The sequence below is a fragment of the Chiloscyllium plagiosum genome, chromosome 34 (assembly GCF_004010195.1).
Source record: "Chiloscyllium plagiosum isolate BGI_BamShark_2017 chromosome 34, ASM401019v2, whole genome shotgun sequence".
Lineage (NCBI taxonomy): Eukaryota > Metazoa > Chordata > Chondrichthyes > Orectolobiformes > Hemiscylliidae > Chiloscyllium > Chiloscyllium plagiosum.
The window spans coordinates 8,188,905-8,204,986 of NC_057743.1; the positions used below are offsets into that span (position 1 = coordinate 8,188,905).

General features: G+C 41.2%; 1 protein-coding gene across 4 annotated transcripts in view; it reads right to left on the reverse strand.

The window, feature by feature from the left end:
• The window catches only part of sh2d5 (SH2 domain containing 5), an 88,908-nt gene that overhangs the window by 27,023 nt on the left and 45,803 nt on the right, over positions 1-16,082 (reverse strand). For all 4 annotated transcript variants that reach the window (XM_043675547.1, XM_043675546.1, XM_043675548.1 and 1 more), the window contains 3 exons: positions 9,909-10,172; positions 9,385-9,468; positions 6,526-6,691 (listed from right to left, as the gene is read on the reverse strand). In XM_043675547.1, coding sequence (XP_043531482.1) covers positions 6,526-6,691; positions 9,385-9,468; positions 9,909-10,172 — 514 coding nt within the window. The remainder of the gene's footprint in view (positions 1-6,525; positions 6,692-9,384; positions 9,469-9,908; positions 10,173-16,082) is intronic.

Below are 16,082 nucleotides of genomic sequence, written 5' to 3' on the forward strand. Positions count from 1 at the left end.
ACCAGATCTTCCACAGGGCTGAGGAGGTGCAGGCATCTTTGTCCCTGTTAGCTATACTCCATTCCCTTCTACTGTCTTTCTTCACTTCCTTCATCTTATTCTGCAGAACAGAGTGAAGAATGTCAACGTGTACTGTGTTCAGGTGATAGGCAATATGTAAGTGGAGGCAGCAAAAGGTGGAGTGTCTGAAAGCTGAGGCATGTGTGCACCTGTGGAGTTTATGGATGTTAGGTGTGAAACCTATGCTCAGGGCTACTGATCAGTGAGTGATATGGATGTGGTGAATTGAGCAGTGAGAGACGCTGGTGATGCATAGCTTAGGAGTTTTCAGGATATGCGTTCATTGTCCTTAACCATCCATATAAGATATCTTGTGGCATTGCTACCAGATCCTTGGAGCTAGATGCCTGGAATTACAATCTCTGACAACATTTTTTCAATCCATTTTGATGATTGTTCTTGAGGGCGTCCTGCCCCTACAGAATCATATCTTTTTTCCTGTCTACCACCACCATCACCACCAAGACCTGCATTGTCATATCTCTGTCCTGGTTTGCCATTGCAGAAATAGTATTCACCAGCAAATCCCGGTTATTCAAGTACAATTTCCCTTTAAATGAGACAGCCTGCCTCTAAGACTGAAGGTTAGCTGCACTATACGCTAATATAGGTGGATACTAGTGGGAGGTAATGGTGTAATGGTATTATCACTATTTATCTGGAATTAAGAGTCTAATGATGACCATAATTCCATTGTTGATTATCAGGAGAAAACCCATTTGGTTCACCAATGTCCTTTCCGGAAGGAATTTGCCATCCTTACCTGGTCTGGCCTACATATAGCTCCAGACCCACAGCAATATGGTTGACTTTTAAATATCTTCTGGGCAATTAGGGAGGTGCAATATTAGCTGGCCTAGGTAGCAATGCTCTCATCCTGTGAATGAATTAAACAGAAATAGCACAACACTGCTGGGTTCCCTGCTGAGTGCACATAGAAGCCGAGGTTTGAGTACCAACTTTACATGTTGCAACTTCACCTAGAACAAGTGCGGGCATTGCACAAACCTACTTTTGTCCTTCCAATTTTGGCTCTCTGTAATTACTATTTGTGATCATAATAAAAAAGGCAGTTTCCATAAATTTGTATGTGTCTCCTAGTCCAGAACTGACTGACAAAGAGTCACTAGACTCGAAAGCGTAACTACTTTTCACTTACAGATGCTGCCGGACCTGCTGAGTTTCTCCAGATCTTTATATTTTTGGTTCAGATCTCCAGCAGCTGCAGTTCTTTTGTTTTATTCCTTCATATCTCATTAAGTTCCTTCTCATTATTAATCATATCTACTATTTAGATCAAGGTATCTCAGCATCTTTTGTTTCAAAGACCCCCTTCTGTGTTATAAAAATTCCAAACTTACCCTGTAACACAAGTATTTTTCTGTATGAAAACTAGTTATACAATTAAACATACAGATTATAATTATTGACTTAAACATGTTTCTGTGCTGCATAACAATTTTGTAAAGGTATTGTCAAAGTAATTTTGAGAAAGAAAAAAGAGTAGAAGCGGGAAACGTTTGACCAAAAGTAGAAAATCATTTTAGGGATTAAATCCAAAGGGAAAATGGTCAATTGCAGCGAATTGTAAAACCAAAACACGCAGAAGTTAACTAAGAAAAAGAGGAGGGGGTGGGGGGGGTTAATGATTAATTCAAAACTGGGATTAATGGTCTCAGGATGGAAGTGAGAAAAGACTTTGCTGAAAATCATTGCTGGCCTTTGTGGCTGGGGCCTGGAATTACATTGGTTAATAATTTTCCATTGCCACTTTTTGATTCACAACTTTTTTTAGTTAATCTAGCTTCAGGTAAACAGTATTTCAAACAAGGATTTTAGAGTTTGATGAATAAAGGATTTCTGATCCCATTGCCTGAAGAACTAGTGGGTGAATATAGAATTAAACAGAATCACATTAAATGATGATCAGAGGAGCAAAGAGGATCTGAAATAAAAGTGTGTAAAGTAAGCAGACTAGAATGAGATGAGGACCATAAAAAATGTTAATGCGACTAAATGGTAAATGAGATTATCTCTGATGGTTTGATAATTGGCTAGTTCCATCTACAGTTCAGAAACAAAGAAACAAGGGGTGAGAGATGTTGAAACGTTATGAACGAGCTGACAAATGTTATATAAATTTTATAAGTAAACTGATAGTTTTAAAATGGAATTACATGATACCCATCTTCAAAATATGTTGAAAGGATAGATGCTGAAAACTGTCGAGCCATTTGTCAGGAATAAACATCAGATTGAGTAATAAAATTGATTATCAGAAACTTGAGAATTATCTATAATTCTGGCAAACCATTACTGTTTCAGAAAGAAAAGAATCGGCATCATCAGTCCTCTGTTTAAGGAAGAGAAATCTCTTGCAACTCTATGGAAAATCTCACAATACTTTTCATACGTAGGAGAAAATTAGCGCTGGATCCACATCTTGTGTACAATAGGACATTAAAGGGGCAAATACTAAAGCACTTGATTTCAAACTCCAGCTACATTTAATTTGCAATCATTTTATTGTCCATTTGCTGTGCATGCAGAGTGAACATGTTTAGGGTTCAAATGCTGCAGCAAGGTAATTGGCACTATGCCACTTGTCTTTGTAAATTAAATATTTGCATCTCAATGATGAAGTTCGCAAAAATGACTTGAAAAGAAGCCAGTGCTGGCCAAAAGCGAAACATTAATCATGCAACTTCCAAAGGTGCTGTGGGAACTCAGAACATTGCTGAATTATCTGTCGTGTAAGTTTAACTATGGTCTGTACTGAATGCAATGAAAAGTTAAATGAGGAGGATATATAAGAGGATGGAGTAGAGCAGGCACTTTCCTTAATGTAATATGCCAGTCCTTCAGTTGGCATGGCACATTTACCAAGTTGGTGCACATGCTGAAAAATGTTTCTGCCTCATGGAAACATCTGCCAAAATATAGCCAGCGATACAACTCTGGGATCGGGTTCATCAAGAACCCACAGAACCCAAGACTAGTAACATGGAATTTCCTTGAAGGATTATAATACTTATTAGCGAGTGAGATGATGGCACATACTGAGGGTTGAAGTTGATTGAATGAATGGGGAAGACATGGCCTTCATTATTGGGGAGCAGCATGTCACATTATATGAGGAGAGTGTTCAGTGCTCACTTCCAGGGTATATTATAAATATTTTGCCCAAGACCTGGCAACATGCTTGTAAATCTTTTCTGAACCCTTTCAAGTTTCACAACATCTTTCCGATAGGAAGGAGACCAGAATTGCATGCAATATTCCAACAGTGGCCTAACCAATGTCTTGTTATGCCGCAACATGACCTCCCAACTCCTGTACTAAATACTCTGACCAATAAAGGAAAGCATACCAAACGCCTTCTTCACTATCCTATCTACCTGCGACTCCACTTTCAAGGAGCTATGAACCTGCACTTCAAGGTCTCTTTGTTCAGCAATACTCCCTAGGACCTTAAGTATAAGTCAGGGTTGGAGGATCTGAACTATAGGGAGAGGCTGAACAGGCTGGGGCTGTTTTCCCTGGAGCTGAGGGGGGACCTTATAGAGGTTTACAAAATTATGAGGGGCAGAGATAGGATAAATAGACAAAGTCTTTTCCCTAGGGTCGGGGAGTCCAGAACTAGAGGGCATAGGTTTAGGGTGAGAGGGGAAAGATATAAAAGAGACCTAAGGGGCAACTTTTTCACGCAGAGGGTGGTACGTGTATGGAATGAGCTGCCAGAGGATGTGATGGAGGCTGGCACAATTGCAACATTTAAGAGGCATTTGGATGGGTATATGAATAGGAAGGGTTTGGAGGGATATGGGCCGGGTGCTGGCAGGTGGGACTAGATTGGGTTGGGATATCTGGTCGGCATGGACGGGTTGGACTGAAGGGTCTGTTTCCATGCTGTACATCTCTATGACCTGACTTTTGCTCCTTATGTTTCCAATATAGGTCATTTCAGCCAACAATCCTACAGCCCTCCTCTAGTAGGATCTTGGCCACTGTGACTGTCTTCCTAAGAAGTAGAACCTGGACCAATGGCAAACCCCAGAAGCGTAAGCAGGCTACTGTAGAGGTTAAGGAGCTCTTCGCACAGGGAGAGGTCACTGTCACAAGAGGACCAGAGCTTTTTGGCCTGACTTCATTGACTGGAGTGAGACCTGAGGATTGAAGGAGTGAGAAGATATCGTGTTCTGGTGGGTGAGAAGGTGACAGAAACTTTGAATTTCTATGCAACTGGCTCCTTCCAGGGATCAGTGTGGGATCTCTCAATCATGCATTCATTTATACCTTTGGGGTGGGACAGTGGCTCAGTGCTTAGCATTGCTGCCTCACAGCGCCAAGGACCTGAGTTCAATTCCAGCATCTTGCTGTGTGAAGTGTACACGTTCTCCCTGTGTCTGTGTGAATTTCCTCTGAGTGCTCTGGTTTCTTCCCACAGTACATAGATGTGCAGGTTAGGTAGATTGGCAATACTAAATTTCCTCATGTCCAGGGATATGCAGGTTAGATGGGTTAGCCATGGGAAATGCATGGTTACAGGATATGGTGAGTCTGGGTGGTATGTCCTTCAGAGGGTCAGTGTGGAATGGATGTGTTGAATGGCCTACTTCCACACTGTATGATTCTATAAATGCATCGGGACAGTGACTGATGCCATCTGTGCAAGATCATACAATTTCATTTTGCTTCTCAATGTTGAGGTGTAGCCTTGACAGTAACATTCAGGAACACAGCTGGTTGCCCACAGGAGCAGGCTGGTTAATTTCCAGGTGATCTAGAAATGTGTGCCTGTTACACTGGCAGTTGCTACCACTCCTATATCCTCTCAAGTATCTGATGTACTTGATGGTCCAAGTGCTTTACAAGGCTGGTTATGGTGGGACAGAGGCTTCCTACTGGACAATCTGGGTCCCATACCTCAGGAAGGATGTGGAGGGGGTCCAGAGGAGGTACATGAGAATGATCCCAGGAATGAAAGGCTTAACTTATGAGGGATGTTTGATTGAAACTTAGAGAATACAGAGTGGACATTGGGAAGATGTTTCCATGGGCTAGACAGGCAAGGCCCTGAGGGCACAGCCTTAGAGTAAAGGGATGACGCTTTAGAATGAGATAAGGAGAAACATCTTTAGTCAGAGAGTGGTGAATCTGTGGAATTCATTGTCACAGAAGGCTGTGAAAGTCAGGTCATTGAGTATATTTAAAACAGAGAATAGATAAGTTCATGATTGCCAAGGGGATCAAAGGTTACGGGGTGAAAGCAGGAAATGGGTTGAAAAACCTATCAGCCATAATCAAATGGCGGAGCAAACTTGATGTGCCAAATGGCCTAATTTCTGCTCCCATGTCTTGTTGTCTGATGTGATGCTGTGCACTCTTCAGCTAAGGCCATAGTGGAGCAGAAAATAGGCCAACTAAAGATGCAGTCCCAATGCTTAGACCAGTCTTGGGGGGGGGGGGGGGGTCCCTCTAATATAACCTGCGGCAGAGTTTGCTACATTATCCTGCCACGCTGTGCTTTACACAATTGGAGCAGGCAACGAGACAATGTGCTGGATCATAAGAAACTGGTTGGGGAGTGGAATAGGAGTATTCTTCATAGTAACAGGACAAAGACATTGGAGAGCCTGATGCTCTACTTGTCAATGATAGAATTCAGCTATTCAGACACCTCAAACCCAAAAGACCCTAACTGCACCTGGTTCTGGTAGATCAGAGCTGGTGAAAATGGAATGTCATTGATCATGATACCAGCAGTTGGTTTGTATTGTAGGGACAAACTGCAGCCTCTGTGAATTCTGTTTGTGCTCCCTTTTGGTGGCTGTAAATACAAGTTCATGTCTGCTTACCTGTATATGATGTTCTCCTATTCGACAGGTTGTGGATCGCTAGTGGTCATTGGGGAACAGTGGTGGTCATGTACAGAGGGTATTTATATTGGCAGGTAAACTGCATAGTCTGGTTAAACGACAACAAGTGTGAAAATGGTGTTTTACTTATGAGGGAGTGTTGGCCATGTCAGCTAGGTGCTATGAGCATCGTGGCTTAATGGTTGCTGTGCCAATATGCTATTGGTGAGGGGCAGCACAAGATTGCCAATCTTGTCTGGATGCACATTGGCCTTGCAAAGATGGCGCAGGTACAAAAGATGCTGGTCTTTTGGCAGATATTGGGAAGTGTCAAGTTGTTCCAGGAATGACACATGGTAAAATGGGACATGAATTGGATAAAAGGGACACCATAGGGGCAAGGAAGGTAGTGAGGCACATTTAGTTTGTTACATCAAGAAGTCTTGCTGAACCTTGCAGTGAGGAGTCCGCCAAAGAATATGATGCAACTTGCTATTTGCCAGAGAACTACGATCTGATCCTTAAAGGAATAATGAACATCCTTCTAGATGCCCCTACTTTAAACTGTCTAACATCCAGTTCTGTAAAAACAAATGTTTGTACTTACAGCCATCTGCTAGTGCTTGTTGGAATTGTCTCTTGAAGGTAGAACTCCTGTAAGCTCCTGACCTGATCCCTTTATTACGTATAGCTTTCTTTCGCACTAATGTCAATGAAGAGAATGGACAGTCTTCTAAAGATTTTTCAAATGGCTCCAGGTCTTTTGATTGGACCTAAAAGTGTAAGCAAGTAGACAGTAGTTTAATCTACATTTTATTGGGTGTTTGAGGAGTCATTCCAGCAACCTTGGCTTCTATTTGAAAGTACAATTAGTAGATTACAGGAAGAATGAGTGCATGGAAGGTGTTTACAGTGATGTTTCTAACCTGTTCAGGATACTTGGGATTCACTTCTGAGAGTCTAGAAGCTATTGCCAATAATCATGTTTAGCAACAATGTGCTGATTCTTCTAAAGGGGATAAAATCATAATTACTTGTGTATGTACTGATGGATATCAGAGATTGCTAAATCTCATATTTATTGGGAAGGGGCTCTGTACTGTACTAAACATATTGACCTGACACTTCAAGTCATGCAAGCAATCAATGGAGCTGTCAAGTTGTTAAGGTAATTAAGCATCTTGCCATTTGAAAAAAAACTGCAATGCTAAAAATTTCAATACTTGTAATTTACTTTGCCTGAGGGATATCATTATGGGATTAGCATTGCATGACTGATTTCACAATCTATTGTTGTCACAGTGGGATGTGATATACAGCGAGAGTGTTGGGGAGATCTCACTGAGTATTATTATTAAATTAGCATGGAGACTATGTAGGGACATGAGAATGAACAGAAGAGAATAGGTTTACATGGAAGGATGTGGTATGTAGAGAGATATAAGTTGACTTGGATAGTATGTTAGGCCGTGTGGATGAGTACAACAGTTTTAGATTAGATTAGATTCCCTACAGTATGGAAACAGGACCTTTGGCCCAACAAGTCCACACTGACCCTCTGAAGAGTAACCCACCCAGACCCATTCCCCTACCCTATATTTACCCCGACCAATGCACCTATAACTATAGGCAATTTAGCATGACCAATCCACATGACCTGCACATCTTTGGATTGTGGGAGGAAACTGGAGCACTTGGAGGAATCCCAAGCAGACACGGGGAGAATGTGCAACCTCCATGCAAACAGTTGCCCAAGGGGGGAATCCCTGGCTCTGTGAGACAGCAGTGCTAACCACTGAGCCACTGTGCCACCCATTGGTTGGTTTGCATTAGGATTATAAAAGGTCATGAGGGATGGGTAGTGCAGGAGGTTGCATGGATTGGCGAAGATGAGGTATGGGGACTGTGTGGAAGGGTGAGGGTTGCACTTGTTTTATTCTTTCTCACCCACTGGAACAAAGTGCTGGAGCACCAAGGCAAGGCAGTCCCTGTGTCTGCTTGTGACCTATTTTTAGTGCAATAGATATGACTCCCATTGCATTCCAACCCAAATGAAGATTGGACCTTCTGGAGAATTTTTCAGGAATAAGATTTGAACTCTCATGTACTACCAATGTGAGACCAAAAATTCAGGACATTGTCTGCAACCATCAGACCAGATTCATTTTTTTGGTAAAATCTTACATGAACATCCTTTATCTTTCTGTAACACATTACAATTACCAAGGCTTATTCAAACGCATTTATGGCAAAAAGGGTGGCTCAGTGGTTAGCACTGCTGCCTCATAGCGCTAGGAACTGGGGTTCAATTCTACCCTCGGGCTACTGTCTGTGTGGTGTTTCCACATTCTCTTTGTATCTGTATGGGTTTCCTCCCCTAGTCTAAAGATATGTCGGTTAGGTGGATTGGCTATGCTAAAATGCCTGTAGTGTCCACGGATGTGCAGGCTAGGTGGGTTAGCCATGAGAAGGTGGGCCTGGAACAGATGTTATTTAGAGGGCCAGTGTGGACCCGGTGGGCTGAATAGCTTGCACAATGTCGGGATTCTACGAGAAATGAAGGTTCACGGGTTGCGGGCATGGTGGGCAGGGCCAGCATTTATTGCCAATCTATAGTTGACTTTGAAAAGGTGGTGGTGAGCTAATTTTGTAAACCGCTGCAGATCATTTAGTCTAGGTAGCCCTACAGTGCTGTTAACAAGGGAATTTCACCAGTAACAATGAAAGAATGGTGATAGTAAAGTTTAATTTTTGTTTAATCAACATGTTCAGAAACATGTTATTACATACCTCAGAGCAAATGGGACTTGAACCTGGGTCCCCAGCTCAGTGATAAACCCTACCCATTAAAGTGTAATTTACCTTTATTTTTCTAATCAATGTATACAACCATGTTATTATACAACTCTAGAGCAGGTGGGACTTGAACCCTCCTGATCCTGGAGTAGTGATGCTGCCACTGCTCTTCAAGAACATGTTAAAGTGTAATTTAATTTTTTTATTAACCTAGTTTTTTAATAAACCTGTTCAGAGATGTAATTACTGTACACATCTCTCAAACAGATAGGTTTTGAACCAGGATCTCTTAATCCAAAGGTAGAGATACTATCAATGCATCATAAGAACTCCTTAAAGTGTAATTTGCCCATATTGCATGAATAAGGAACATGCTTCTTTAATCACCATTCTTGCTCTCTCTTGCAGTAATTGCTTAAACGATTCAGCACATGCCCACTGAATCTCTGTTTAATTGCATTAATCAGTAAGTTTTCATGAGAGCTGCTGAAGGGATTAGTAGCATCTGAAAGGGACAATAATTTTAAGTACAAATCTCACGTTAATATAAGCACTGGGTGAAATGTATGGACTGAGACCAACGTTTTGTCTGTGTTGCCTCTTTCAGTGGATCATATGTCAAAGGCAGGGTTCAGATAAAAAAGTATTCACAATCTTTCATGGCACGTACCTTAGAACCACTTGTGGAGTCATGTGCCACTGTTTTACTGGTACAGCATCCATAGTTTTCACTTTTAATGGTTTCCTCAGTATCCTGCAAGTAGTAGATTACATTTGCATATGAATTTGGAGAACTTAAGTGTTTACCAAAAAGTATATGTTGTTATTCAGTGACTGTACAGGCAGTAGATTGACTGCTATCTTCTTGTTTAGGAGTTAGACTCCTGGAGAGCAGTTATCTCATCATGCAGGTGGTGTGAAACTGATCCTTCTGTCTACCCTGTCATGTTGTATATTATTCATAAGATCCAAGAATGTCTAACTCTGCCTGAGACCAATTGGGAATGACTTGTCTGTTCTAGGTGGCAGGTGACAAACTTGACAAAATAAATCTTATCAAAATAAATCTATTTCAAATGTATTGAAAATTTGCTAAGTGTTACCGTGATGTTTGAGTTTTTTTGTGATAGGTTAAAAACAGCAACAGTTCTGTAAATATGTCAATCTCTTAGATATGCAATCATTTTGCCTTACTATTTCTTCTGACAATCTGATTTCCTCTTGCCGTGATGGTCTCTTGAAGGAGACCAAGGCACTGACATTCAAGGAAACCTCCATTTCTCCATAGCGCTCTCTCGCACGTCTTGTAGAAATGGTTGATATCGGACAGCATGATTCTTGGTGAGTTTCCTGTTTGGGGTGCTGGGTAGCAGAAACATTGCTCTGTTGCTCTCTTCGATATTTTGTACAGGAAGCAACCTGGAACAACCGGCACAGCTGCAAATTCAGAGTGGTTGCCTAAGGTAGAAAGATGTCTGTTAGACAGAGGATTTATTATAAACTCAAACTCAAAGGACTAATCAAATTAATTGCTTCTCAAAACAACTTATTTCACTGACATTACTAAACCACTTGCACTGAATGTCACATTTGATAGCAAACCCATCGGGAGATAGTAAAATAGCTGGCCAAAAGCTTGGTCAAAGAGGTAGATTTTAAAGGATGTCATAGTCATAGAGTCATAGAGATGTACAGCACGGAAACAGACCCTTCAGTCCAACCCGTCCATGCCGACCAGATATCCCAACCCAATCTAGTCCCACCTGCCAGCACCCGGCCCATATCCCTATCCAAATGCCTTTTAAATGTTGCAATCGTACCAACCTCCACCACTTCTTCTGGTAGCTCATTCCATACATGTACCACCCTCTGTGTGAAAAAGTTGCCCCGTAGGTCTCTTTTATATCTTTCCCCTCTCACCCTAAATCTATGCCTTCTAGTTCTGGACTCCCTGACTTCAGGGAAAAGACTTTGTCTATTTATCCTATCCATGCCCCTCAATTTTATAAATTCCAAAAGGTCACCCCTCAGCCTTTGACACTCCAGGGAAAACAGCCCCAGTCTGTCCAGCCTCTCCCCAGAGTTCAAATCCTCTAACCCTGGCAACATCCTTGTAAATCTTTTCTGAACCCTTTCCAATAGGAAGGAGACCAGAATTGTACGCAATATTCCAACAGTGGCCTAACCAATGTCTTGTTATGCCGCAACACGACCTCCCAACTCCTGTACTCAATACTCTGACCAATAAAGGAAAGCATACCAAATGCCTTCTTTATCTACCTGCGACTCCACTTTCAAGGAGCTATGAACCTGCACTCCAAGGTCTCTTTGTTCAGCAACACTCCCAAGGCCTTGCCATTAAGTGTATAAGTCCTGCTAAGATTTGCTTTCCAAAAATGCAACACCTCCCATTTATCTAAATTAAACTCCATCTGCCACTTCTCAGCCCATTGGCTCATATGATCAAGATCCTGTTGTAATCTGAGGTAACCTTCTTCACTGTTCACTACACCTCCACTTTTGGTGTCATCTGCAAACTTACTAACTACACCTCTTATGCTTGCTTCCAAATCATTTATATAAATTACAAAAAGTAAAGGACCCAGCACCGATCCTTGTGGCACTGCACTGGTCACAGGCCTCCAGCCTGAAAAACAACCCTCCACGACCACCCTCTGTCTTCTACCTTTGAGCCAGTTCTGTATCCAAATGGCTAGTTCTCCCTGTATTCCACTTGATCTAACCTTGCTAACCAGTCTCCCATGGGGAACCTTGTCGAACGCCTTACTGAAGTCCGTATAGATCACATCTATCGCTCTGCCCGTATCAATCCTCTTTACTTCTTCAAAAAACTCAATCAAGTTTGTGAGACATGATATCCCACGCACAAAGTCATGCCCAGTTGACTATCCCTAATCAGTCCTTGCCTTATCTTAAAGGAGGACAGAGAATAGAGAGGTGAAGAGGTTTAGGGAGGGAATTACAGAGGTTAAAACCAAGGAAGCTGAAGACATGGTCACCAAAGGTGGAGTGATTAAAATTTGGGATACTCATGTGGCCGGAATTGGACAAATGCAGATATCTCAGAGGGTTAAAAAGCTGAATGAGTCTGTAGATGTTGGGAGGGTTAAGACCATGGAAGCATTTGAAAATGAGGATGAGAAGTTTAAAATTGCTTAATCAGAAGCAAATGTGCATCAGCAAGTCAGAGATGGTTGATGAAAGCAACTTAGTAAGGACATGGGCTGTAGAGTTTGGGAATGACCTCAATATTATAAAGAGAAGAATGTAGGTTGCTGACCAGGTGTGTCTGGAACAGTCAAACCTGAGGCAATAAAGATATGAATTAGTGTTTCTATAAATTAGCTGAGGCAGGTATTGAGATGGATGAAGTTATAGATATGAAAATAAGTAATAATGATACCACAGATGAGGTTGGGAAATTTCACCAGAATCAAATATGACACCATGGTTCAACCTCAGACAGTAAGGACAGATGGAATCAGTGGCTAGGGAACAGAGCACTGAAGGGCTAAGCACTGGTGAAAGTATAGTAAGGGACCAGTGTGCAGAATTGCCACTTTATGTAGTAAAAGGCAAATACTTGGCATTATTTAAAGCAGGGACGAAATAATTGGTTTTAGACTCCACAAAATTTAATTGGAGGAAATTTCTTCTTGCCCAGCACTGTGACATTAGACAAACCTCCCATTAATTTGAAATGACAGTGAAAGAATTGAGCAAGGCTTTGTAGAGTTAAAGGCAACATTAAATGTCATCAGTATATATGTGAAAACTGACATCTTTCTGCACTAAGTCCCTGAGGAACAACATGTAGGTGACAAACAGGAGGAGACCAAGGGAAAATTGTTGGAGACACCAGGAGTAAGAGTGCAAGAGCAGGAACAGATGCCATCACAGGTCATTTTCAAGCTGTGATTAGCTAGATAGGAACAGAATTGGGTGATTGTAGTTCAGCGGTTAAAATTACTTTGTTCAAGGGCTACATTTTCATTTTTGCGGGCTGCTTTCCTCGTCCCATGAGTTGCTTGAAAGATGATGCAGTTATACAGCAACAATATATTCTGAATTTGTAATTTGTATTAGGGTTTCCTTCTTTGTTAAGGCAGTATCGCATATATGTAGTCATAAATATTAAATATTTTAACTTTGGGATCTATGAATTTTTTTGTTAATGGTCACATACGCACACATGCAACTGTGTGTGTGCGTGTGTGCAGATGATCATGGTGGTCATTTATAATGATGGTGCCCTATTCTCCTGCATTAGGAGCACACACTCTGCTATTTTTTATCCAGCATGCTACAAATGATGGTCAGGAGATGATCTGATCAGAGTACCCCATTCACAGGTATTTACACTATTGGCAGATTAGCTTTGCATATGGGCACTTTTGCTTATTCTTAGCACTTGGAAACCTTTCTTATTTATTGCTTAGATGATGAGATTTTTTTAGCCCATTACATTCCTCACTGTATATACCCTGGAGGTGCAGTATTGCAATCTTGTATAACCCTCTGTGATCTGTACATAAAATTAATTCATTTTTCTTTTGAAACTCAGTGTGAGACTGAGGTCAGTTAAGGGTTAGGCAATCACATGACACTAGTCAAAGATGAGCAGGGACATTCTCCTAGTATTCTGGACATATCTGTCTTGTCTGAGTCTATCAAAGGCATCATTCTCTTCTTATGTTTGTGGGACTTCAATTTGTAAAATTTGTTCAACATTCATAAGATGTGAGTGTTGCTGGCTTGACCACCATTTATCTTCCATCTCTAATTGCCCTGGAGCTAAATTACTTGCTCTGCCATTTATGAGGGTGGTTAAGAGACAACTGCATTGCTGTGGATCTGGAATCATATGCAGGTCAAAAAATGTATGGATGGCAGATTTTCTTCTCCAAAGGACATGAGTGAGCCATACATTATGACAAACATTACAAAGTCGTCATTATGCTAGCTTTTCAATTTCAGATTTTATTGAATTAAAATTTCACCATCTGCCAATGATGGGATTCAAATGCATGTTGCCAGTGTTTTATGTGGGGCCTCTTGTTACTATGCAATGATGTTATTACTATGCCACCACAACCCCAAGTTTAATTACAAAACAATAGTGACTCTATTTAATAACCTTCATTGACTGTTAAACATTTTTATTGTCTCAGTCATAAAGAGTCCTATTTATTTGCATCAGTACAAGCATGCTATTCTCGACTGGTTTAGTGCCAGTTTGGGTTGTCTATGGAACTATGTATATATGTATAAATATTGGAATTTTTACACATAGGGAGGCTTTGCTTCTCTGCAGCACTTGTGTCCTGCAGCAGGGTCTCCAAATAAGAGTGAGAGATCAGGAGAGGCAGGTTTGGCTGGGAAAATGGTGGGGGGGTCAATCTTCCCCTGTCCCCTCTCCATTCCTTTTGTTTCTGTATTGTCAAAAGTCCAGGCACTAGTGAGCGTTTCTGAAGCATGCCATGCTCCCTTTAATTAAAACTTCTTCCTTTAACAGAATGGGTACATATTCTGCCTACCTCCTCCACTTGGTCAGAAAATTGGTTGACAATTGGTTTGCTTTAGTAAAGAACAAGTCCATCAGTTTCCATAAATGGTCCTATTGTTGCACCAGTGACTGATTTCATAAGTTTGTCCATAACGTTCAAAAGCAAGGAAGTAATGACGAGCCTTCAAAAAATACTGGTTTCAGCCTCATCATATCCATAGATTCCGTACAGCGCACAAGGAGCCATTCGGCCCATTGGGTCCATACCAACCTTCCGAAGAGCCTCCCCAAACCCAGACCCAAGACCCTATCTGAGTAACCCCAGATTTACCATGGCCAATCCACCTCACTTACACAACCGTGGACACTGTGGGCGATTTAGCATGGCCAATTCACCTAACCTGCACATCTTTGTTCTGTGGGAGGAAACCCTAAGAGGCACAGAAAGAATGTGCAAACTCCACACAGAAAGTCACCCAAGAATGGAAGACTTTAGATGGGGTGCAGAAAATTTTTACAAGCATGGTTTTTGGGGATGTGGATCTTCAGTAGGTGGCTGGACTGCAGATGCTGGGGTTGATCTCCTAATAGAAGAGAAGGTTATCAGCAGACTTAAGCAAGATGTTACCATGAGAGTCTAGACACAGCTGGTAACCGTTCACATTGACAGAAGGCTTTTGAACCAGAGGACAAATTCAGGGCACACAGTAAAATTCAGAAAACTCAGAAAGGAAATTCCTAAAAGATTCCATTAGCTATTTGTATCATTTTAGTCTTTCGTTCTTACATAAAATGATTTTATAAAAGCATAAGCAATTATTTCAAGCAGCTTATTATTAATCATTGAATGTTTTAATTCTCCATTCTGCTCTTGAAGGTGCCATTTCACTCTGAATAACAATTCTATTTGTATAAACCTGCAAATACTATGATGACTAGGAAGTGAGGAGGCTATTGAACTGTACTGAGCATCAGATTTAAAACTGGTTGTGTCTTTACCTGGTGTCCATGCAATGGACAGATATCATGACATCTGGTTTATATTCATTGTATCACTGCTATCCAGATAATGTGGATAAATTAACTTCACACTGACCAAGGATTAAAGCTGGTTCATTAAAAACGACATCACGTCACTTCTTAACCAATGGAGTGTGTTGGGGGTGGGGGGAGTGGTATAGTGGACTTCTGATAATCTGTTAATTATTTAAGGTATCATGGTGCGTTCACTGCCAGGATCTCTAACTGAGACAGGCAATTAAACTATTCCAAATAATGATTTTGTTAAAAAATCTTGAAATAAATATTAAACTAAGAATTAAAAATGCACCAGACTAACATCAAATTCAAAAATAATTTTGGTTCATTTTATGGTCAGTTTGAACGATGCCTGTGAATCGAACAATTTTCTAGTTTTGCATTTCACAGTAACATTGTACCAAACAAAAAAAGTTTAGGTTTGATAGCCTGTCAAACAGGGAATTTGCTGGCAGTGAGCATAAAATGACAATGTTTAGAGGAATGAGAGGCAATCTTATTGAAACTTGATTCTTAGAGGACATGAGATAAAAACAATGACTGCAGATGCTGGAAACCAGATTCTGGATCAGTGGTGCTGGAAGAGCACAGCAATTCAGGCAGCATCCGACAAGCAGCAAAATCGATGTTTCGGGCAAAAGCCCTTCATCAGGAATAAAGGCAGAGAGCCTGAAGCGTGGAGAGATAAGCTAGAGGAGGGTGGGGTGGGGAGAAAGTAGCATAGAGTACAATAGGTGAGTGGGGGAGGAGATGAAGGTGATAGGTCAGGGTACAGAGGGTGGAGTGGATAGGTGGAAAAGGAG